This window comes from Denticeps clupeoides, chromosome 7, assembly GCF_900700375.1.
Source record: "Denticeps clupeoides chromosome 7, fDenClu1.1, whole genome shotgun sequence".
NCBI classification, from domain to species: Eukaryota; Metazoa; Chordata; class Actinopteri; order Clupeiformes; family Denticipitidae; genus Denticeps; species Denticeps clupeoides.
The window spans coordinates 37168-58684 of record NC_041713.1 but is presented as its reverse complement, the minus strand read 5'-3'; the positions used below and the strand labels follow the sequence as shown (position 1 = coordinate 58684).

The window sequence follows — 21517 nt, the reverse complement described above, 5'->3', positions numbered from 1 at the left end:
TGCTGCTGCTTATTAAAAGTGCAGAAACTGTTCCATCTGTATTCTGATGTTCACACTCACATTCATATCAGAGAGGATGATGTTAAAGAGGATCTTCACCAACCCACTCATTCCCTTCGACAACAAACATGACTACAGACAGCGTGGTAATTCCCCCCCAGTTTTATTATAAAAAAGACGTGCATGATATGACCGAACCCAAAAAAAAATCCAAAACAAGAAAAAGCAGAGAGCAGACGTGTTCATGGATGCCAACTGTATTCTTTCCCATGAGGCCTGCTGCTTCACTGAGTCTGAAACCAAAAAGAACGGGAACATTCGTTACCAATCACAGACGAAGGCATATGAATAATTCCAGAAAAGTATGATGATGGTCAGCAGCAGCAAACAGGAAAGTGCACCAGACCCACGTCAGTAATATCTGCTGGAATATACCTGTGTGGAAAAGATTATTATCAGTGTGATTCTGCTGTCCGTAGTACTCCGCCCAGGCTGCACTGTAGTCAGTCTGTCCCACGGTGGACCCCATGGCTCCTGTCTGTGGAGCAGAACTGCCCGTCTGGCCTGAGAAGGGGAGAAATATCCAATCAGCAGTGACCAGCAGTGACCACCAAAGCCCTTTTGTTCTTTCAGCCACTGCAGGTTTAGAGCTGTACACACGTTTTATCAGGGTCTTGCTCATGGACACAATGGTAGTAAGTGGGGACTGAACCTGGGACTTGGTGGTCTTCTGGTCTAACTAGTGTTTAACACGCTAAGCTATTAATAGCCCATTTCTTATTGTAAAATGGTTCTGGAACTCTGACTAGCACACTTGAGCTTTTTAAGGCCTTTGTGTGATTTGACTAGATTAAGATCTTCATCCAGCTCACTTTGTGCACGTTGTAACGTCTGTAACGTTGTTTAAAATTTTATATGCAGCACCTGGTTCTGTCGAACATGTATGTTGCTGAAATAAAGCTCAATAAAGACTATAAAGCTCACTTGAACCTTAGCTTGAGAGCAATGGGCATAGAAGGAAGGCTTGAGGTGCTGATGACCATGCAGGTGCAGAAATAGAAATTCAGATATTTTACGGGCTCAAATAAAGAAAAAGAAAGATGATTACAAGGATGATCGAGGTGTGTATTAATGAGAATGTATTCCAAAAGGATGAAACAATATTTGTAATGCTAAAAAAAAACTACAAAATCACTTAACAAGAGCCAGTCAGAACAGAGAATTCAGTAACCTGCTTGCAGGTTAGATTTCAATTGGCATGGTGCTGTAACATCATGTCTACAGTGATTGTCATTTAAATCATTTCAAAAATTAAAAGATGTGCAGCCAGTTTCTCCACCTATAATATATGAGAATAGATTATCTAATGAGAACTGAAACCCACCCGTCTGCTTGTAGTACTCCTCCCAGGCTTTAGTGTAGTCCGGTTGTCCAGCTGGGGGGTCTGTGGGCGTGGCAGGACCCGAGCCTGGCGGCTGCTGGTAGTGCTGGGCGTAGTACGCTGCCCAGGCTGTGTTAGGATCTGCTGCTCTGTCTGATGTTGGAGAGGGAGATGGTGTGGAAACCTGTATGAAGCTTCCATTCATGAAAAGGCGGGGTCACTCACCAGGGTCGTGGGGTGCACGTGGCTGCCACTGTTGGTAGGTATCAGGAGGGCCTCCCCTATATATTTTATAAAATGGTGTTAGCTTATTATTATAGTTAGATAAAATAATAATATAATAATTTATTTTTGTAATCTTTTTTTTCAGAATTTAAAGAATTCTGAAATTATGAATTGTTATGCTGAAACAGACGATAATAAAAAATAATAATCAGGTGTGTGTAAAATCTGATGAAAGTAAATAAGAGACTCACAAGGGTCCTGGAGCTCCAGGTAGGCTGGGGTTGTAAGGACCCACTGGACCAGAAGATCCTGGTCCAACTGGGCATGGAGGATCCTATTGGAGAAGCAAGTAAAGAGCAGTTCCAGAAGGTCTGAGGTGGAGGGCAGTAGTGATTAGTCTCACCTCTATCTTGTCTTCTATGAGTTGCCTCGCATGATCAATTTGCTGTGGTGACCCTCGGATGACGAACGGCTTCAAGTTGGGGTCTCCGTTGGGTGGCATCTGGTGTGAGAGCTCCACAAAGGCACCCGTCTGTTGGTTGATGGCTTTGACGTTCTCACCTCCTCGGCCAATCACCAGGCCACATTTGTGAGCAGGAACAGAGAAAGTCATCTCGCCTCCCGGTGGACCCCAACTACTCTGGCCTCGCCCTCTCCCTGCTGGGGTCATTCCTGGAGGTCCCTACCAAGTGAAATTCCAAAGTTACTGATCCTCTACAATTCTATTCACTCATCTTTTGCATTCTTTTCTGCAGGGTGTTTTATTTTAAAATGGATAAGATTTCCTGGTCACGCCCTCTTTAAGACTCCTTCCCACACTGTGGTTCTAAATATGCATTACAGCTTTAGTCTAAAAATTCAGTGAATATCTAAAAATGTCCAAAAGATACTTTACCACACTGTTGGCAAAGTGGACCAATATCAACATAGTGGATATACACTGTGGACTGAACCCTACTCTGGACTGTCCAGTATCTTCCAACATGGATGGTCCTGGTGACAATTTAACACAAACCCTAATGTGACACCTACTGCACCGTGATTCTACCCTGAAGGCGTAAGGGGCCTCCCCACATGATCCACGTCTGCCTGGTATATGGAGGAGGTGGATGTACCTGGCCTTCCTCACGGGTGCGGATGCTCTGGAGCAGGTCAGTGATGATGCGAGTAGCGTGGTCACAGCGATCAGGGGGACCAATGACGTGGGCAATTTTATCAGGTCCTGTACCATCATCTGTAGGCCAAACAAAACTTCCCCAATCAATGAGCTTCTCAATAAACAGGATAAAAAGTGGACCTGTCACAACTCCAACAGAGTGTCAAGGGACAGGAACCTGACCAGGAATCACAAAGCAGAAGCAAAATGGAAGAGTCTGATCTGCCATCATAGCAGTTGAACATACAAAAGAGAATTACATCCATGCCTCCCCCGATATTAGAGCCGTATTCATTTTGGTCTCCATATCCTGGCTGGTCCCTTTCCCTGAGGCTCTCCTGGACCATGCCACGAGCTTGCTTCAATCCAGCAGAGACAGACAAAGAAGTGATCAATTCCAGCAAAAACCTGCATCTGAGGTGGACATGTCTGAAGTGAGGACCCACCTGGACACCAATGAGGCGTCCTGAATCCGGATCATCTTTACTCTTATTGATCTGCTCTCCTACACGTCCAATAACTGAAAAGAGTCAGAGGAGCGCGGTGAAAAGCGGGCAGGTGACTCTCCATGACAAAAGGGACGAAGACCCCGACGTACTGCACAGGAGAAAAGGAAATGCTTGGGCCAGCAGCTCAAGCCTCACAGAGAAGCAAATCAGGAATAAATGCCTGATATTCAGAGAGCGATGGAGTGATGGTCAAATGACAAGCTGCTAATCAACTGATTTTTTGGTTTCTTTCATTTCCACATTTAAAGGCACAATACATGACCTGTGGAGTCGACCCGTCTTAAATATGGATGAAATATTCTTTTTGAGCAGTGAACATATCTAACATGAGGGTCACACATCAAATCAAGGCAGAGACAAATCCCCACAAACACCAATTCATGAAAAACTATTTAACCAGGTTTATTTATCTATTGCACACACACACACACACACACACACACACACACTGGAGCCTGCGCGTTAATACTCACTCAGTCCCACCATGCCACCTGGGATGCAGTAGTCCTCCATACTGGAACTTGGCCTAAGATGGAGATATGCAAGCAAAGCAGACAAGATGCCTACAATAACATGGATCCGCACTAAAATTGTGAGATTAGAAAAGTGACTTTTACAGGTTCATATTACATTTATAATATTTCTCCATACTTACAAACACAATATAAATATGTCATTAGATTGAGTAAAAGACAGAAAGATGAGTGAAAGACGTCACCTCTGCTGGGCGAGGGCTGCTAGCTGTGCTCCAATGGCTGAGGGAGACAGGGAGAGAGACATAGACACAGAGCTGCAGGACCCTGGTCTAATCTGATGACTTTACAGAGCTGGCCAGGCTCTGAGAACCATGACAGGATCGGTCTGGGTTGATTAGCCACAACCGACAGGTACAGGGATGTAAAGGGGATGATGCTGCTCACATAAAGCTGTAGCAGAGTCCCGGTCACCCTGAGGTGCCATTTTCTTGCTGTCTGGTTGGTTTGAAAATAAAAATATATTAATAAAGCCCCTACCTGCATCTTCCAGAGGTCGTTTCTGTGATGCCACCACCGTTCAGTACGGACGCAGAGCCAGACTCACCACTGATCTTTGCTGCGATCTGCCAGGAACCACAACATCAGCCTGTTTATTCACCATAACGCCAGCACTGGAACCACAGAGCTGACCTGTCCTTTCCCTCGACATGCGGACCCGACCCGACCCGAATAGTACATTCCCTCGACGGGCAGACCCAACCATACCTGCCCTGTCACTTGAAGTGCAGAACCGACCCATCCAGTCCCTCGACGGGCAGACCCGACTAGTCCATTCCCTTGAGTGGTAGACCTGACCTGACCAGTCACTTCCCTCGATGAGTAGACCCGATCCGACCCAACCTGACCTTTCTCTTGACAGGTAGACCCGACCAGTCCTTTCCCTTGATGGGCAGACATGACCTGACCCGTCCTTCACCAGTCATGCCCTCTCCCTCAACAGGCAGACCCGTCCCATCTAGTCCTGTCCCTCCATGGGCAGACCTGACCCTACCTGTCCTTTCCATTGACGGACAGACCTGACCTGACCCCACTCATCCCGCCCTGTCCCTCGACGTACACACACACACACACACACACACGCACACGCACGCACACACGCACGCGCGCACGCGCACACACACACGCACACACACACACACACACGCACGCACGCACGCACGCACGCACACGCGCACACACGCACGCACACACACACGCACGCACGCACGCACACGCACGCACGCACACACACACGCGCGCACGCACACACGCACGCACGCACGCACGCACACACACACGCGCACACACGCACGCACGCACGCACGCACGCACACACGCACACACACACACACGCCCCTACCTGGCGGGCCCGCTGCACCGCGTCCATGAACGCGTCCTTCGGAACTCCATACGAACTCCGACATCTTTCCAGAAACGAAGAAACGCGCCTTTTTCTGTGGGAAGAAGCGGCTGCCCGAACCGTCACACCGAGCCAACAGGGGCGGGACAGCGAGGCGCGAATCGGACCTGGACTTGGTACTGATCTGATTCCAGAGACCCAACCAAAAAGTCCTAAAACTTTTATTTATGATAACATTATAGAGGCACAAGAGCCCAGTTTTATTGTCCTGACTATTACTGGCAGAATAATAAGGAATAATTACGGACATTTATGCTGGAACGTTGTAAGAGACTTTTATTTGTCGATGGGACTTTTATGCTGTTAACTGCCCCGTTTGCGGGGGATTGTGGGAAGTTTTTCCGAAACGGCGCAGAAATGAAAGTAAAAAGGAGGCCGTCGTGCACGTTTCTTTATTTCCATTTACAGCACAGAGCACAATCCTCACAGTAAACCACAGCCTTCTGTCACAAAACGTAAAGCGCTGCACTATGCGACCATCATCAATAAAATTTCATTCTGATAAATCATCTCGAACCTGCTGCATGTTCAGTAAAGTCAATATATTCTGACGAATGCATCTTTTTACATTTACATCTTTTTACTTAAAAATATAATCATTTTAATGACCTGTTGTATCTACAAACTTGTTATAATTGAAGAAAAGAGAACAGAAACAGTAAAACCTGATCAACTTTTTAAGCACTTTTGAAAATAAACACGTAGCGCGTACATAGATCTACAAAGGCATGAATTATTACAGCAGTTAAAGCCTGTGTGCACATATATATTATATCTGTCTGCAAGGCACCACACTTCCCAATAAAAAGCATTCAGGCAATATGTCAGAACAAGCTAGCATTCACCTTAAATATTGATTTGATACAAAATTCTGTTAATATAGCATCTGTAATCTCATATGTACACTATTGTTAAAGTGATTATTTCATAAAACAATCAGATTCACAGTCAGATCTGTTGTGAATTTATAATCAGTCGTCTCCATCCTCTGCTGCAGTCTTAATAATCCAAACAGTCGCAGTGAATAATTCTCAGCTATGAGAATTCAGAGAATCTTAGCACCAGGATTCAGGATGTTCCAAGCCATGTACTTTCAGTTTAAATTACAATGAAATACAAACACTGAGCAATTGTAGAAATAATGACAAAGTGACAGACAGGCAACCATAATTTATCTTTGTATCATTTGTACAATTATTGAAAATATGTCATTGTTTTATCTGAACATTCTGATATGACGTAATTCATGAACATCTGTTGACGAGAGCCGTTTCTGTGACCTTAAAAAGGTCCCAGTCCTAATCTGGCTGTCTGATTAATTACCAAATGTACAAAATTGTCCTTACTGTCCTCGTGGAACGTGCATCCCTTGGCACCATGTCTTCATCTGTCCTCCTGCCCTACGAGCCCACACCGAGGGCCTTCTTCATGTGTTCGTACACCACGTAAGAGATACTGACGGCTGGGATGACCTTGAGGAAGTTGGGGGCGATGCCTCGGTACAGTCCTGGGACCCCTTCGTGGGTGACGATGTGCTTGAATTGTCCCACCATTGATAGCTGTGGCCCGGCACCCAAGGACGCTGACGAGAAGAAACAGGAAAATGATTTGTAAGACATTATTTCCAAAGTCCTCCGTCTGTCTTCCATGTCTCACCCTGGGCCTGCATGCGGGTCCGAATCAGTGCCAGAGGGTAGCTGGCAAGTTGACCACAGGTGCTGGACACTGTGCCACAGCCGAGTAGAACCAGAACCCCTGGATCTGCGGAGCCCGCAGAGTATCGCTGCAGCCAGGCGTTCTTCAGAGTCTGGGAGGGCAGAGAAGTTGAAGATAAACCGAGGTTCACTGTTATAAAGACAGATGACACACACACACACACACACACACACACCTCATAGACAGCCAGATCGATGCCAGCGTAGGGGATGATGCCCAGTGTGTTGGGAAGGTAGCCCCTGTAGAAGGCCCAGACACCTTCCTTTTGGAAGATCTTCTTGGCACAGTCCATCATGCCAGAGTACTGTCCTGTCTTCCTCAGAGTCAGACGAGTCTTTAATACCTGCCGGTGAATAAGAGAATCCAGACGAAGGTTGGCAGAGAGGTAGACACCACACTGACACGGGCAGTTCGTCCCGACCAGGAAGTAATGGATTATGTAGGACGCATTACTGGAAAACGATTACTTTACACAGTAAAGACTACATTTTGCAATTCCATTTACTAATCCAAGTAAAAGTGGATATTTTTGAAGTCGCTCCTGGTGGAAGTAGAGTTTACCGTACCTCCATTGGATAGATGATGGTTTGGGCCGTGGCACCAGCCAATGATCCTGCCACAAATCTCTCTTGAACCTGTAGTGTCCCCCCTTCCTTACAGCCCCTGATCAGCCATTTTATCTGAAACGGATACATCATATGGCTGAATAAAATGAATCTGTACCACCTTATTCTAACTGTGACCGCTAGAAGTGTCAGTAACCAAGGTGACATGAATTGGGTGTGACAGAGTCTGCTCGCACCTGCTCATATGCCATGAACTTTATGGCGGATTCAGGAGCAATCTTGAGGACATTGATACCATTGCCCCTCCACAGGGACCTGATTCCACCTTCCTGTACCATCCCGCGCAAACCTGTCCAGAGGTTCATTCCACCAGAGCCATGAACCTGTGGAGAGAAGATCCAGCCTCACAGCGAATCACAAGAGGAGCAGAAGAATGTGGCAGAACTTGACCCTCACCTGCATAAAAACTTTAAGACGGTCCAGAGGAGCTGTTCCAGTGCGGGAGACGGCGCCAGCCATCGCCCCGGCAACCAGCTGCCTCCAAACCACCCCAGACCGCCTCTCCCGCTCGGAGAAATCATCAGGGACGGTCAGTTGTTCACCGATGTCCAACATCTAAGACAGATCCCCAACATTCTGAACGTGTGACGCTTGGTGGAACACAGCACATCATTCAGGAGACCACAGTTCACTGACCAGAGCATGTTTCCAGTAATGGCCGATCTCCTCCATGTTGTGCAGGGGGTTAAACAGAAAGTGATCGCGCCATTCATTCCAGTCAATGGTCATGGTGCCGTCTTTATCAATACTGGGAAGAAATGATGTTCCTGGTTAACCCTTTAGATGTCCATCATCGTAGGACCCAATCTACATTTCTCCGACTTCCTTGCTCGATGGTCCTAAACACATAAGGCGACTAATCCGGGCGTTTTAGAAGTAGCTAGATGTACCTCTGCAGAATTCTGGAGGCCTGCGCGGGGGAGACAGCCACACCCAGTTTCTGCAGAGACTGCTGGATCTCTGCCACATCTATGTGACCTGCAATCATCAAAGGCATGCCATAAAGTTGTGGTAAACATTAAACTGAATTACTTATTAAAATATTAAGAGGCTTTACTTCAGTTGAAGGCATGTATACAGGGTGTGGCCCTAAACGTGCGTTAGAACATGCACACATGCACACCATCGTTGTTGTGGTCCAGACTGCGGAACATCAGCCGGAGTTCCCTCTCGTGCACACGCAGGTACTGAGAGAATTCCTCAAAGTCCAGCTGCCCGTCCTGATTGGTGTCACTCACACGCACAATCTGGGGGTCAACAGGTCAAGACTGGGTTGAATGGAGGAAAACGACTACCATTTCTATTTCATCATGCTCGTGGGAAGCTGGAAGCACTTCATTTCCAGCATAATGAAAGAAATCGAACAAAGATGGAAGGAAGTAAAGACAGTTCCTGGAGGAAACACAGAACGGAGCAATGAATGTTCTGTTATTCCTCATTTCACATGTTCCAGTCAGCCTAAAAACACAATTATAGGGCAACCAAACAGAATTCAGACCTCAAACCTTCTGCATTTATGAACAAATATCTGAATTCTCCCATAATCTGATGTTAACCTACTTCCCTTTTTCAGGGTATTGGCCCCTGTACGCCTCGTTTCTTATTGCTGTTAAGGATTCACTTGGCCTCCATGTGGGACTGAAACCGACTCACAAGGTGCTGAGTGAGTAGGCTGCTTCAGGCTATTAAATATTCATTTGATCTTGTTACTGAAACTCTGTGTGAAACAAATATGGTGCCGAGGCGTTAGAGTCGAAGTTCAAAATAGGTAAATTATAAAAAGGCAAGATGAGGTGAAAGTAAAGTGGTGTAACTCTGTCTTTTAATCAATTCACAGAAGAATTCGCCCCGACTTTCCTCCTCACCTGCCAAGGAAATAGAATACATCACCATGGATCTTCTGAATTAGGGGGACCAAACAAACTGTGGGGGACATTTTCCATCAGACTGCTTTAAAAGTGAAAAGGCCCAATATTCCCTTACTTTCCCTTACTTTCCATTACTTTCCATTACATTCCCTTACTTCCCCTTACATTCTCTTACTTTCCATTACATTCCCTTACTTTCCATTACATTCCCTTACTTTCCCTTACATTCCATTACTTTCCCTTACTTTCCCTTACATTCCCTTACTTTCCCTTACTTTCCATTACATTCCATTACTTCCCCTTACATTCTCTTACTTTCCATTACATTCCCTTACTTTCCCTTACATTCCATTACTTTCCCTTACTTTCCCTTACATTCCCTTACTTTCCCTTACTTTCCATTACATTCCCTTACTTCCCTTACATTCCATTACTTTCCCTTACTTTCCCTTACATTCCCTTACTTTCCCTTACATTCCATTACTTTCCCTTACTTCCCTTACTTTCCCTTACTTTCCATTACATTCCCTTACTTCCCCTTACATTCCATTACATTCCCTTACTTTCCATTACATTCCATTACTTTCCCTTACATGCAAACTGTTTCCACATAAATAATGAACAATCAGATCCTCTTCACTCAAACGCTGCTTCCCAGATGCTGTCCTTCATCAAAATTCCGATTTAAAGGCAGATTGTTCACATTGTACTGTTCATTGTTCATTTATACATTCATACATATATTTATATTCAGTATATATATATTTACAAACAGTATAAACGTATTACACAACTTGCACAGATCACACTTACACACGTCCTTACACACGTTGCTGCTTTTCTACTCTACTTGAGAGACACCATCTCCCGGAATCAAATTCCTTGTATGTGCTGCACTTACTCGGCCAATAAATACGTTTCTGATTCTGATGATTTCATTAGACGTGTTATCAGTATATTCAATATACTTTTATTGCTAAATTCCGTTAATTATTTGAGATGGTTTACGGAACATTCGTTAAAACTGATTATTGGCAGATGCTGACAATCTCACTCAAATCACGATATTCAATATATCAATATATCATATTTACTGTCATACTCAAATTGTATCAAATACACATACTTCAAATATGCACGTACGTACAGAACAACTTTGTTGAAATTTGAATGATCTTTTAGAAGGTACCTCGTCCACGTCACTCCGCAGGACGCCCCACGCAGACAGCTCGTGCACGTCGACCCGCCCGTCCTTGTTCAGGTCCAGCTGCTCGAACAGTTCGGCCCATCTTCTCTCCCGGCCCGGTTCGGCGGCGCCGTGGTCCTGACAGCGAACCATCAGGAGCCGCGTCCAACCTGGATCCACCCGGATCCACCCGCGTCCAACCTGGATCCACCCGGATCCACCCGCGTCCAACCTGGATCCACCCGGATCCACCCGCGTCCAACCTGGATCCACCCGGATCCACCCGTCCGCGCTGCTGCAGCTCAGCTCTCTACACACAGAAAGGAATAAGTGAGGATTAGCGGCTTCGTCACCGGCGTAGTTGGACTCGGTGTGTGTGTGTGTGTGTGTGAGTCTCACTGTGTCTGTGTGTATGATGTAGTGTGTGTGTGTGTGTGTGTGTGTGTGTGAGTCTCACTGTGTTGGTGTGTATGATGTAGTGTGTGTGTGTGTGAGTGTGTGTGAGAGTCTCACTGTGTCTGTGTGTATGATGTAGTGTGTGTGTGTGTGTGTGTGTGTGTGTGAGTCTCACTGTGTTGGTGTGTATGATGTAGTGTGTGTCTGTGTGTGAGTCTCACTGTGTTGGTGTGTATGATGTAGTGTGTGTGTGTGTGTGTGTGAGTCTCACTGTGTTGGTGTGTATGATGTAGTGTGTGTGTATGTGTGAGTCTCACTGTGTTGGTGTGTATGATGTAGTGTGTGTGTATGTATGTGAGTCTCACTGTGTTGGTGTGTGAGGTAGTGTGTGTGTGTGTGTGTGTGTGAGTCTCACTGTGTTGGTGTGTATGATGTAGTGTGTGTGTGTGTGTGAGTCTCACTGTGTTGGTGTGTATGATGTAGTGTGTGTGTGTGTGTGAGTCTCACTGTGTTGGTGTGTATGATGTAGTGTGTGTATGTGTGTGAGTCTCACTGTGTTGGTGTATGAGGTAGTGTGTGTGTGTGTGTGAGTCTCACTGTGTTGGTGTGTATGATGTAGTGTGTGGTGTGTGTGTGAGTCTCACTGTGTTGGTGTGTATGATGTAGTGTGTGTATGTGTGTGAGTCTCACTGTGTTGGTGTATGAGGTAGTGTGTGTGTGTGTGTGAGTCTCACTGTGTTGGTGTGTATGATGTAGTGTGTGTGTGTGTGTGAGTCTCACTGTGTTGGTGTGTATGATGTAGTGTGTGTATGTGTGTGAGTCTCACTGTGTTGGTGTGTATGATGTAGTGTGTGTATGTGTGTGAGTCTCACTGTGTTGGTGTGTATGACGTAGTGTGTGTGTGTGTGTGTGTGTGAGTCTCACTGTGTTGGTGTGTATGATGTAGTGTGTGTATGTGTGTGAGTCTCACTGTGTTGGTGTGTATGATGTAGTGTGTGTATGTGTGTGAGTCTCACTGTGTTGGTGTGTATGACGTAGTGTGTGTGTGTGTGTGTGTGTGTGAGTCTCACTGTGTTGGTGTGTATGATGTAGTGTGTGTATGTGTGTGAGTCTCACTGTGATGGTGTATGAGGTAGTGTGTGTGTGTGTGTGTGTGAGTCTCACTGTGTTGGTGTGTATGATGTAGTGTGTGTGTATGTATGTGAGTCTCACTGTGTTGGTGTGTGAGGTAGTGTGTGTGTGTGTGTGTGAGTCTCACTGTGTTGGTGTGTATGATGTAGTGTGTGTGTGTGTGTGAGTCTCACTGTGTTGGTGTGTATGATGTAGTGTGTGTGTGTGTGTGTGAGTCTCACTGTGTTGGTGTGTATGATGTAGTGTGTGTATGTGTGTGAGTCTCACTGTGTTGGTGTATGAGGTAGTGTGTGTGTGTGTGTGAGTCTCACTGTGTTGGTGTGTATGATGTAGTGTGTGTGTGTGTGTGAGTCTCACTGTGTTGGTGTGTATGATGTAGTGTGTGTATGTGTGTGAGTCTCACTGTGTTGGTGTATGAGGTAGTGTGTGTGTGTGAGTCTCACTGTGTTGGTGTGTATGATGTAGTGTGTGTGTGTGTGTGAGTCTCACTGTGTTGGTGTGTATGATGTAGTGTGTGTATGTGTGTGAGTCTCACTGTGTTGGTGTGTATGATGTAGTGTGTGTATGTGTGTGAGTCTCACTGTGTTGGTGTGTATGACGTAGTGTGTGTGTGTGTGTGTGTGTGTGAGTCTCACTGTGTTGGTGTGTATGATGTAGTGTGTGTATGTGTGTGAGTCTCACTGTGTTGGTGTGTATGACGTAGTGTGTGTGTGTGTGTGTGTGTGTGTGAGTCTCACTGTGTTGGTGTGTATGATGTAGTGTGTGTATGTGTGTGAGTCTCACTGTGATGGTGTATGAGGTAGTGTGTGTGTGTGTGTGTGTGTGTGTGCATGGTGCTGTGAACTCGGACCTGTGGACCGGACCTGGACATTTTCCATGTTGGTCCTGGGTCGCACTGCTGTAGAACTGTTGTAGGGGGACAGCCTGGGAGAAGCTGTCCCGGCCCGCGGCGTCTGCGGCGTCTTATGGGATATTAACAGATTTAATGTCCTCGTGCTGCCTGCGTGTTTGGAAACTGAACCGTCAGCGTTTCCCCAGATCAGCCACAGATTACAGCGGGATGATCCGTGTGGACTGGTCTTCTAACGGACATTTTATTTCCAGTGCTGCAGCGTCGCCCCTGGCAACACATTTCAGAACGAGTGAAGAATCTGGACAGAGTAGCTCTATACTGCGATGGTGGATGCGTGCAATTTAAAAAGTGCTTGTCTGATATGAACACTCGCTCTTGCAGAATATGCCGGAGAATGTGCGGGGTGATGGATGCCATGGTAACCACATATTCACATCTGTAAAGACAAGATTCATGCATCCTGTACCACTCTGTTTAGGCTGTGCATAAAACTTTATTTCAAGTTTATTTCATAATATAGAATAAAATAAAATACAATAAAAGGGTGATATGGATGGGAAAAAAGTAAGCAAGTTAAAAAAAATGATGTTGAAGGAGAATATAAGACACACACAGACATGGAGCTGCAAAATGGGAATAAAGTGAGTGACCGTGTAGAGATTCCACCAGGGACTGTGGTGGGCTGAATGCCAGACCACCAAGGTGCCACTGAGCGAAGTGTCTGCACCGTGTGCTGTGCTGCGTTTTACAGTGACAATCACCTCACTTTACACTGTACACTGGCTGCCTGGAGCTGGGAGAACCGACAGGGGGCAGCAGAGAGCTGGTGGTCTAAATTTTAAATTAAATTAAATTGTGAAGTGATTGTCACATGTGATACACAGCAGCACAGCACACGGTGCACACAGTGAAATTTGTCCTCTGCATTTAACCCATCACCCTTAGTGAGCAGTGGGCAGCCATGACCAGGTGCCCGGGGAGCAGTGTGTGGGGACGGTGCTTTGCTCAGTGGCACCTCAGTGGCACCTTGGCAACTCGGGATTCGAACCGGCAACCTTCTGATTACGGGGTCGCTTCCTTAACCGCTAGGCCACCACTGCACCACATATACAAGAGCTCCCACAACTTCACTAATTAATACTGACTAGAAAACCTAATTATATTCCATTAAGCAGGAGAACCGATCTCAAATGGTCACTCGTTCGTCCACTCGTAGCCTTTACAGATCTGTTGTGTAATGTGATGTTGGTGCTTTTTGTTGGTCTTTAATTAGTGGAAAGCTATTTTATGCTGGTGAAAAATCCCGGGGGGGGACAGAGGGGACATGGTGGACAGTAGATTGTTCATTTCAAAATTCTTTTCAATCGTTTGCACAGCCCCCATGGGTGCATTTACATGAACACTAATAAGCCACAAAGCCCCTATACAGCAGGACCTCAACCGAATTAAGACCTCATAGCTGGCAGATTAAATGTCATGTAATCCAGAGAGCAGAACTATAAAATATAGATGTTTTTCAAACGAAGCAAGGTGTCTCACTCTCGCCGCTTCGGCGAAGCAGTCAGGAAGGTTATATGTGTGGCAGGCCAAGATCTTAATTAGGATTTGATGGGTTCTCTCCCGGCTCTCCGGCTCGGGATTGGAACTGGCAACCCCTCATATTTTGATAAATATTAGATATCTTTCCTTGGGACTGAAGGACTGACGGTATAACAGTATATAACGTGTGTTTACTGAACAGTCGTACACACCAGGATCGGGACACTTTTAAAAGCTGATGGGACATCATCTAATGGAAGATCTGGTGCGTGTTTTGGCGGTGATGATGCACGCATTCACTCTCAGACGCTCCGGTTACTGTTCCGGGTTACGTTACAGTCGCGGTTTTCATTCACTGACCGGCGGGTCGAGACTCTTAAAAGCCCACCGACAGCAGTGAATGTGAACTGAGACCTGGTGCCTGGTGGATGAGGAGGTCAAGAGACGGCTCACACTCAACACTCGATGGGTTCTGGGAGTCGGAAACTCACCGACAGCGTTGAATGTTCACTGTGACCTGAGAGGGTCTCCATGTAGGTGCTGAGAAGACATCCATTATGGGTGTAGATCCATTCCAGCCTGAATGGCGAAGGTCAGCGGGCTCATGTCCTACAAAAGCGGGTCTGTCTGGTCGGGACGAAGTAAAAATCTGTTTTATACTCGCCGTTGTGTGTGTATAGATATTGACGGAGACGATGGCAGGAATGGCGCTCTGCCCTCCCCCTCGTCTGGGTTACTGGGACTGCGTTGACCTGGACCAGACGGATCAATACTTTAATCCAATTCCCATTTATATCCACTGGGACTGGAATTCCCCACATAACACAAATAAGAATTTCATCAAAGTGCAAAATAAGACTTTCTGAAGTTTCATTTAACCTCATTTGCGGAGGCAGTGAGTTGTACCATCAGGAACAATTCATTCCTCACCTCCGTCCATTCCGGCAGCTTCTGATGTTCCAGCGTCCCTCTCACGATCCATCCATCCTTTCTTCATTTTCAAACTGCTGTCCCTTCCCTCCATCTCTCCTCCTTCCCGGTTACCATCGTGTAGCAGCGAGTGCACACCAGGACATGCAAGCGATGGCGGTCTGAATGAAAACCTCCCCCTCCTGACAGACGCTGATATTTCTACCGTTAACCCTTCACACGCTCAGCACGTCCACATTTCTGACCCTGCAAGGGACAGCGAGGGGGCAGTGGTGGCCTAGCGGTTAAGGAAGCGGCCCCGTAATCAGAAGGTTGCCGGTTCGAATCCCGATCCGCCAAGGTGCCACTGAGGTGCCACTGAGCAAAGCACCGTCCCCACACACTGCTCCCCGGGCGCCTGTCATGGTGCCCACTGCTCACTCAGGGTGATGGTTAAATGCAGAGGACAAATTCTACCGAGGAACCATCGAGAGCATCCTGTCTAGCTGCATTACTGTGTGTTTTGGAGCCTGCAATGCGTCCTGCCAAAAAACTCTCCAACGCATAGTCAGAGCAGCTGAGAGAATCATCGGTGTCCCTCTCCCCTCCCTCCAAGACATCTACAGTACACGCCTCACCAAGAAAGCCCTCGGCATAGCAGCTGATCCCACCCACCCAATGCAAACCTTCTTCAGCCTGCTGCCATCAGGGAGGAGACTGCGGAGTCTCCAGGCCAGGACCAGCAGACTGAAGGACAGCTTCACCCATCAGGCGGTCAGGAAACTCAACTCTCTCCCAGCTCTGCCCCCACTCCCCTCACTCCCCTCTTCTGCTCCACAAACTTTCTGAACCCTAACACACACAAACTGACCATGCACCAGTCACTCTGTGCAGCTCTGGTCTGCCAACTACCTCACTTTCACTTCGTCACTTTAAACTTACCTCTGTTGCACTACATGGTTTTGCACTCTCCACCATGTGCCCTTATTTGTATATGGTGTTTTTAAAAATTGTATATTGTGTTTTTTTTTTTTATTGTATTTATACCTTGTATTCAATGTTACTGTTTTTGTATTTAATGTTACTTGTATGGGTCAGAGAGTAACGTAATTTCAATTCTCTGCATGTCCTGTACATGTGGCAGAATTGACAATAAAGCTGACTTGACTTGACGACAAATTTCACTGTGTGCACCGTGTGCTGTGCTGCTGTGTATCACAAGTGACAATCACTTCACTTTACAGTGAAGAAGTGGAAATCAGATGTCAAAAGACCAAATACTTTATAATTTGAAGTTACATGTAATTAGTGTAGCAACCATTGGATGCCTGAGGGAGTCTCAACAGATGCCTTGTTATAATACAGAGAAATATTTTACACATCAAAAAAATAAAAAGCAAATGCAAACATGCGGCATGACCATCGATTCCTGTGTCATCATACAAGTGGCCAACTGGGCAAACAACAGTACATGGCACAAAACACCACTCAATCACAAATACATACATTATTATAAATATATTAATATTATTATGGTATCAAGAACAATGTCAAAACCATAAAAAGGACAATTGTGGTCCTTTACAGTTAGCATCAGATTCTCTGAACTCGACAGCTTTGTGGTGGACAGTGTCCTCACAGCACACACACAGTGCGATGTCCTCTGTTTTTAACCATAACCCTGAGTGGGCACCATGACAGGCATGGAAGGAAGCGGCCCCATAACCAGAAGGTTCAAATCCAGATCCACTGAGGTGCCACTGAGCAAAGAACCATCCCCACACATCGTCACCAAGGTGGATGGTTAAAAGCAGAGGACACGTCTCACCATGTCACCGTGTGCTGTGCTGCAGTGTTTCACAATGACAATCACTTCACTTCCACTTAAAAAAGAATGGCGTCCTCTTCTATTTCCACTCTCAAATGACGATGTTCCTTCCGAGGGGGGAAGAAGAAAGTTCATTTGACGAGGACACTCAAACACTTCATGTCATTGTAAATGTCTGTCAATTTACCTCAGAATGTAAGTTAAATGATTGTTTTATATTATTTAAATGAAGAACCAAGAAGACATTACGACTCTCAGGGACACAGACAACAAAACATGACTGATATTCACAATTCAGAAGTCCAGGACATTTTATTTCATATAGTGTGATGAAATCATTTAACATAGTGTGGCGTTATTATTTTGTCAGTGCAACCAGAACACATTTAGCCTCACACACTCTCACACACACACACACACAGTCACGTCCAGATAAATCTTCACGTGGGGCCGCCATGCTCTGGATTCTTCACGTCCGTGTCTGCTCCTCCTCCTCCTCCTCCATCACCACGGCTTTCCACACCTCCTCGTGCATCTTCTCGTTCTTCTCGGTCTGGCCCGGCGAGGGCGGCGCCGTGGCGGCCAGAGTGGCGGGCAGGTGCCTGAACTGCTCCTCGTTCACGTCGTAGTCCTTCATCTTGTGGTCCAGCACCCACCAGCGGCCCGCGAAGCCCACGTCCAGCACCCGGCGGGGCAGCTCGCTCCAGGGGACGCCGAGGGCGGAGCAGCGGGCTTCGTACAGGCTGCTGTCAGGGTCATATTCAGCCGAGTAAGTGAGGGACGCCAGGCCCAGGCTGGCATAGCGCAGCCTGCCCTCATTCCTCAGCTTCACCAGGTTCTGCACGTGCAGGTCGGACGTGCCGCTGCGGATCCACGGGGACAGGAGGGCCAGCTGGTTGGTCTTCTCCAGCAGGCTGCTTTGGAACGACGTGTCATCAGGGTTGGTGCAGTAACAGGCCCACACGCCGCCCAGGGCTCCCAGGTAGACGGTGGCGGCGAGGGGCCGGCCGCGGGCCGCCGCCACCACCACCTCCCTGCAGGCTTCCCTGTAGTCGCTCAGCAGACTGCTGCACCACACACCTGAGAAGAAGAGAAGTCCTCATCTTGCTAGTAAGAAAGTCCTGACACATATAAAACGTCGATGCGTATAATTAAGAATACGTGATGAAAGCTCACCAACACGACTGCTCCGCAACCGCTCCCACCGGCTTCGCTGTGTGGAGGTCGCCGCCGCTGAGGAGCACCATCTCCTGAAAACACACGACGCGGCCATTTCCACCGCCACACCGATCCAACGTGGACGATCCGGAAGTATCTGTTTCACGGTCAGACAGGCGCGAAACGCGAAACAGCGGAGCCAAAATGGCGGCGAGCGTGGCGAGGCATAGTATTCATTGCGTGGTGAAACAAGCACGGCCACAACAGTTCCCAATAAAACCAAAAATGCACATAGGATGCATGACTCCTGCTATATGATACTTGAACCCACGTTTAATATTTAATGAAATAAAGAGAACGAAAAAGATTACGTCACTTCCGCCGCCGGTTTCCGGGGTCACGTGACCCGGCTATGGCCGCAGCCTCTGTCGTGGAGCTGCACTTTAATTTTGGTGACGTGGAGGATGAGGACTGGTGAGGTGCACCGCGACATGATTCGGCTCATCCGTTGGCTCGTCTAGGAGTGTATTTTATTTCGATCTAGCGGGAATTAACGGGTTCGTGTTGAGGGAGAAGAGCGAAGTGTCACCTGTGGTCAGGTAAGCGGCTGGGCCACCGCGTCATTACTGCTCAGCGACACGTTGCAGCCTTTTCGTGTCATGGACGCGATGTCTGACTGTTCTGGATTCTGCTTCTCTCACAGTCCGTCCATGAAGAGAGAGCATGTCGCAGCCGGACCGTCTGCAGGTTCCAGGTGGGTTGCTCCTCTGGATGAATGCATGGTTCTCCTCCGTCTTCTTCATGTCCATGTTCTCTGCAGAGCTGGAGGAAGCTGCTGAGCTGCTGTCTGCTGATCCAGGAGCTTCTACCCTGAGCCTGGCCAGCTCCGGCCCGGCCGGCAGCACCAGAGTGGATTTAGAGGATGAAGACGACTTTGGGCAAGAGAGCTCAGAGGTGACATTTTCCGTACGGGCCACCTTCATCACCAATATTAGTATTATTATTGTTACTCTACTGGGGCTCCATGTATTTTTATATGCATGTATAATGAGGTTAAAAGCAACTCCTTTATCACAGACATGCATGTAGAAAAATACGATAGGACTACATAAATATGGGAAGATCGAATAACTGAGTAAGGTTTTCTATACAGTGTGTGTGGATTGCACATTATTGCATATTGGATTATTATCACATTTCCTGATCTTTCTGAAAGTGATTGTCTTTAAATGAGATGACTTGCTTTTAAGCCGACTATAAATGATTTTGATTTGCTCTTCATTCGAAAGCTTCTTGGGGGAGAGAAGCAGACAAGTGGCTTCTGGACGTTTGAGTACTACCAGTCATTCTTTAATGTGGATACAGTACAGGTACAGTAAATCCTCTAGACCCGTTGCCAGATTTACCCAGCATCCTCTAATGCTGGGTACTTTCTGACAGGTGCTGGACAGAATCAAAGGCTCTGTGATGCCGCTACCGGGACGAAATTTCATCAGGCACCACATACGGAATAACCCAGATTTATATGGTAAGGGTACTTGATTATGGCAGGCGTTTGCTGTGGCACGGTCTGGAATTAGCCAAAAATACAGCGTCAGTTTCCATGGGAGCAGAAACAGGGCAAAAAACATGTCAATATGTCATTTGTGTTTAAAAAAAGGTGCTGTGCTGCAACCTTATCAAGAAGTTTGGACATTAATGAGGAAATAGAATGTAAACTGCCTGTAATTGGATTCTTTAGTAATGGTCTATAACTGCTGGGTTAAGGGAGTATTTTAGCAGGTAGCATACAGGTTGAGCGGGAGTGTAATCAGTGAGAAGAACTCAAGATGTTCAGATCTAGCAGAGGAAAGAGCTTCTCGACATCCACTCCACCATTTCCGTTCCAGTCTGCTTCAGTTGGCTGGTGTGGTGGTTGTACCATGGAGCCTCCTTTTTCAACTGCTTTTTACTGGAGGCTATTTTGTAGTGATGTTACAGAATCTGGGTGTCTACAAGGTTGGAGGAAGATGTTGAGTAAAACCTCATACCTCCACATGTCAAGATTTGCTCCTCCCTTTTAGGGCCTTTCTGGATCTGTGCAACTCTGGTCTTCTCTGTGGCCATCAGTGGGAATCTGTCCACGTTCCTGAGCGAACAGGGTGACCCTCGCTACCACTACCGACCACAATTCCATAAAGGTGAGAGCTGATTATTCCACAAAGACAGACGTGCTATCAGCACGGCCCTGAACCGATGTGCTTTGCAGTATCGATCGCAGCAGTTGTGGTGTTCCTCTACGCTTGGCTTGTGCCTCTGGCCATGTGGGGTTTCCTGACATGGAGGCAAGGAACCGAGCGGCAGACCGGTGGCTACTCCTTCCTCGAGACGGTGTGCGTCTATGGATACTCCCTCTTCATCTACATCCCCACGTCGGTGAGAATACGTTCTTCAACGAAGAAGATCTGTACAGGATCGCACCCACGCCACATCGCTCATGTCTGCTCGCTCTCATAGGTTTTATGGATAATACCTTTTGAGTGGCTGCGCTGGCTTCTCATTGTGGTTGCCATGGTGATTTCTGGCTCAGTGTTGGTCATCACATTCTGGCCTGTTGTCTGCGATGACACAAAAGCAGCAGCTTTTACTACGGTGGCCATCATCATGCTGCTCCATGCGCTGCTTGCCATTGGTTGCAAGGTGAGTTCCTCGTGAGGAGCACATGTTCTTGGTCTGCTCGTAACTCGTAACGCAGAACGCACTTCTGCTCTCAGCTCTATTTCTTCCAGACAGCAGTGCACGCCGTCCCAGTGATTCCTACTGCTGCGCCCAACCGTACCACCGCCACCCAGCAGGACCACTGAGTGGGAGGAGGACGTCTGAACTGTCGTTTAGTTCATTTCATCCTGTCAGATGTAGGAGAATTGTATATGTGGGATGGCTCCGGTTTTTTCTTTCTGTCTGCTTGTAGACCCCCTCCAGTCCCTGGAACTATTTATTTCATTTACTTCCTGAGTTGCCTTCAGTTTCAATAAATGGGCGTTATGGTGGTTCTAACTGAAGCAAGTTTACTTTCGATCCTCCTTTAGGAGCTTCACAGATAAATCAGAATCCATCAGAAG

The 21517-nt window shown here is 47.0% G+C and overlaps 4 protein-coding genes and 1 long non-coding RNA gene across 13 annotated transcripts; 1 reads left to right on the top strand and 4 right to left on the bottom strand.

The window, feature by feature from the left end:
* Positions 1 to 117: 117 nt before the first annotated feature.
* Positions 118 to 5459, bottom strand: LOC114794316 (far upstream element-binding protein 2-like). Of its 6 annotated transcripts, XM_028986795.1 has the most exons (14): positions 5147 to 5459; positions 4352 to 4370; positions 4192 to 4242; positions 3990 to 4026; positions 3745 to 3797; positions 3209 to 3282; positions 3010 to 3121; positions 2722 to 2840; positions 2010 to 2288; positions 1858 to 1940; positions 1607 to 1662; positions 1385 to 1534; positions 436 to 564; positions 118 to 293 (listed from the first exon to the last, which is right to left on the bottom strand). In XM_028986795.1, exons 1-14 carry the CDS (start codon positions 5171 to 5173, stop codon positions 133 to 135), a joined length of 1350 nt encoding a protein of 449 aa, XP_028842628.1. In that variant the 5' UTR covers positions 5174 to 5459; the 3' UTR covers positions 118 to 132. The 6 variants fall into 6 exon arrangements, with proteins under 6 accessions (XP_028842628.1, XP_028842630.1, XP_028842631.1 ...); XM_028986797.1 differs by lacking the exon at positions 4192 to 4242 and having other exon boundaries at positions 4285 to 4370; XM_028986798.1 differs by lacking the exons at positions 4192 to 4242; positions 5147 to 5459 and adding an exon at positions 4513 to 4902 and having other exon boundaries at positions 4285 to 4370.
* Positions 5460 to 5580: 121 nt separating this feature from the next.
* On the bottom strand, positions 5581 to 11037 carry slc25a23b (solute carrier family 25 member 23b). 4 transcript variants are annotated; one of them, XM_028986792.1, is made up of 11 exons: positions 10804 to 11037; positions 10606 to 10772; positions 8672 to 8795; positions 8439 to 8526; positions 8185 to 8296; positions 7945 to 8103; positions 7725 to 7871; positions 7489 to 7602; positions 7098 to 7265; positions 6863 to 7013; positions 6607 to 6788 (listed from the first exon to the last, which is right to left on the bottom strand). In XM_028986792.1, exons 2-11 carry the CDS (start codon positions 10753 to 10755, stop codon positions 6607 to 6609), a joined length of 1395 nt encoding a protein of 464 aa, XP_028842625.1. In that variant the 5' UTR covers positions 10756 to 10772; positions 10804 to 11037. The 4 variants fall into 4 exon arrangements, with proteins under 4 accessions (XP_028842624.1, XP_028842627.1, XP_028842625.1 ...); XM_028986790.1 differs by having other exon boundaries at positions 10606 to 10834; positions 10866 to 11035; XM_028986791.1 differs by having other exon boundaries at positions 5581 to 6788; positions 10606 to 11030.
* A 1865-nt stretch (positions 11038 to 12902) lies between these two features.
* LOC114794322 (uncharacterized) lies at positions 12903 to 15774 on the bottom strand. The gene is made up of 3 exons (XR_003750335.1): positions 15452 to 15774; positions 15013 to 15273; positions 12903 to 13249 (listed from the first exon to the last, which is right to left on the bottom strand). It is a non-coding gene; the product is annotated as an uncharacterized LOC114794322 (long non-coding RNA).
* Positions 15775 to 17539: 1765 nt separating this feature from the next.
* Positions 17540 to 18556, bottom strand: timm29 (translocase of inner mitochondrial membrane 29). Its single transcript, XM_028986803.1, has 2 exons — positions 18435 to 18556; positions 17540 to 18338 (listed from the first exon to the last, which is right to left on the bottom strand). Exons 1-2 carry the CDS (start codon positions 18529 to 18531, stop codon positions 17728 to 17730), a joined length of 708 nt encoding a protein of 235 aa, XP_028842636.1. The 5' UTR covers positions 18532 to 18556; the 3' UTR covers positions 17540 to 17727.
* Positions 18557 to 18781: 225 nt separating this feature from the next.
* yipf2 (Yip1 domain family, member 2) lies at positions 18782 to 21452 on the top strand. The gene is made up of 9 exons (XM_028986801.1): positions 18782 to 19015; positions 19120 to 19170; positions 19237 to 19370; positions 19706 to 19786; positions 19857 to 19944; positions 20480 to 20596; positions 20665 to 20831; positions 20913 to 21095; positions 21170 to 21452. The coding sequence occupies exons 2-9, from the start codon at positions 19140 to 19142 to the stop codon at positions 21257 to 21259; spliced, it is 891 nt and encodes a 296-aa protein (XP_028842634.1). The 5' UTR covers positions 18782 to 19015; positions 19120 to 19139; the 3' UTR covers positions 21260 to 21452.
* Positions 21453 to 21517: the final 65 nt, after the last annotated feature.

Bases quoted from the DNA above. Each gene is read 5' to 3' on its own strand.
- LOC114794316 (XM_028986795.1), bottom strand. From the start codon at position 5,173: ATGGACGCGGTGCAGCGGGCCCGCCAG. The intron at 1,535-1,606 runs GTGAGTGACCCC...CTCCAACATCAG, and splicing joins ACGTGCACCCCACGACCCTG to ACAGAGCAGCAGATCCTAAC. The intron at 294-435 runs GTATATTCCAGC...TTTTGGTTTCAG, and splicing joins TAATAATCTTTTCCACACAG to ACTCAGTGAAGCAGCAGGCC.
- slc25a23b (XM_028986792.1), bottom strand. From the start codon at position 10,755: ATGGTTCGCTGTCAGGACCACGGCGCCGCCGAACCGGGCCGGGAGAGA. The intron at 7,014-7,097 runs GTGTGTGTGTGT...CTGCCCTCCCAG, and splicing joins TCGATCTGGCTGTCTATGAG to ACTCTGAAGAACGCCTGGCT. The intron at 6,789-6,862 runs GTGAGACATGGA...TCTTCTCGTCAG, and splicing joins GACCCGCATGCAGGCCCAGG to CGTCCTTGGGTGCCGGGCCA.
- timm29 (XM_028986803.1), bottom strand. From the start codon at position 18,531: ATGGCCGCGTCGTGTGTTTTCAGGAGATGGTGCTCCTCAGCGGCGGCG. The intron at 18,339-18,434 runs GTGAGCTTTCAT...TCTTCTTCTCAG, and splicing joins GTTGCGGAGCAGTCGTGTTG to GTGTGTGGTGCAGCAGTCTG.
- yipf2 (XM_028986801.1), top strand. From the start codon at position 19,140: ATGTCGCAGCCGGACCGTCTGCAGGTTCCAG. The intron at 19,371-19,705 runs GTGACATTTTCC...TTCATTCGAAAG, and splicing joins TTGGGCAAGAGAGCTCAGAG to CTTCTTGGGGGAGAGAAGCA. The intron at 19,945-20,479 runs GTAAGGGTACTT...CCTCCCTTTTAG, and splicing joins GAATAACCCAGATTTATATG to GGCCTTTCTGGATCTGTGCA.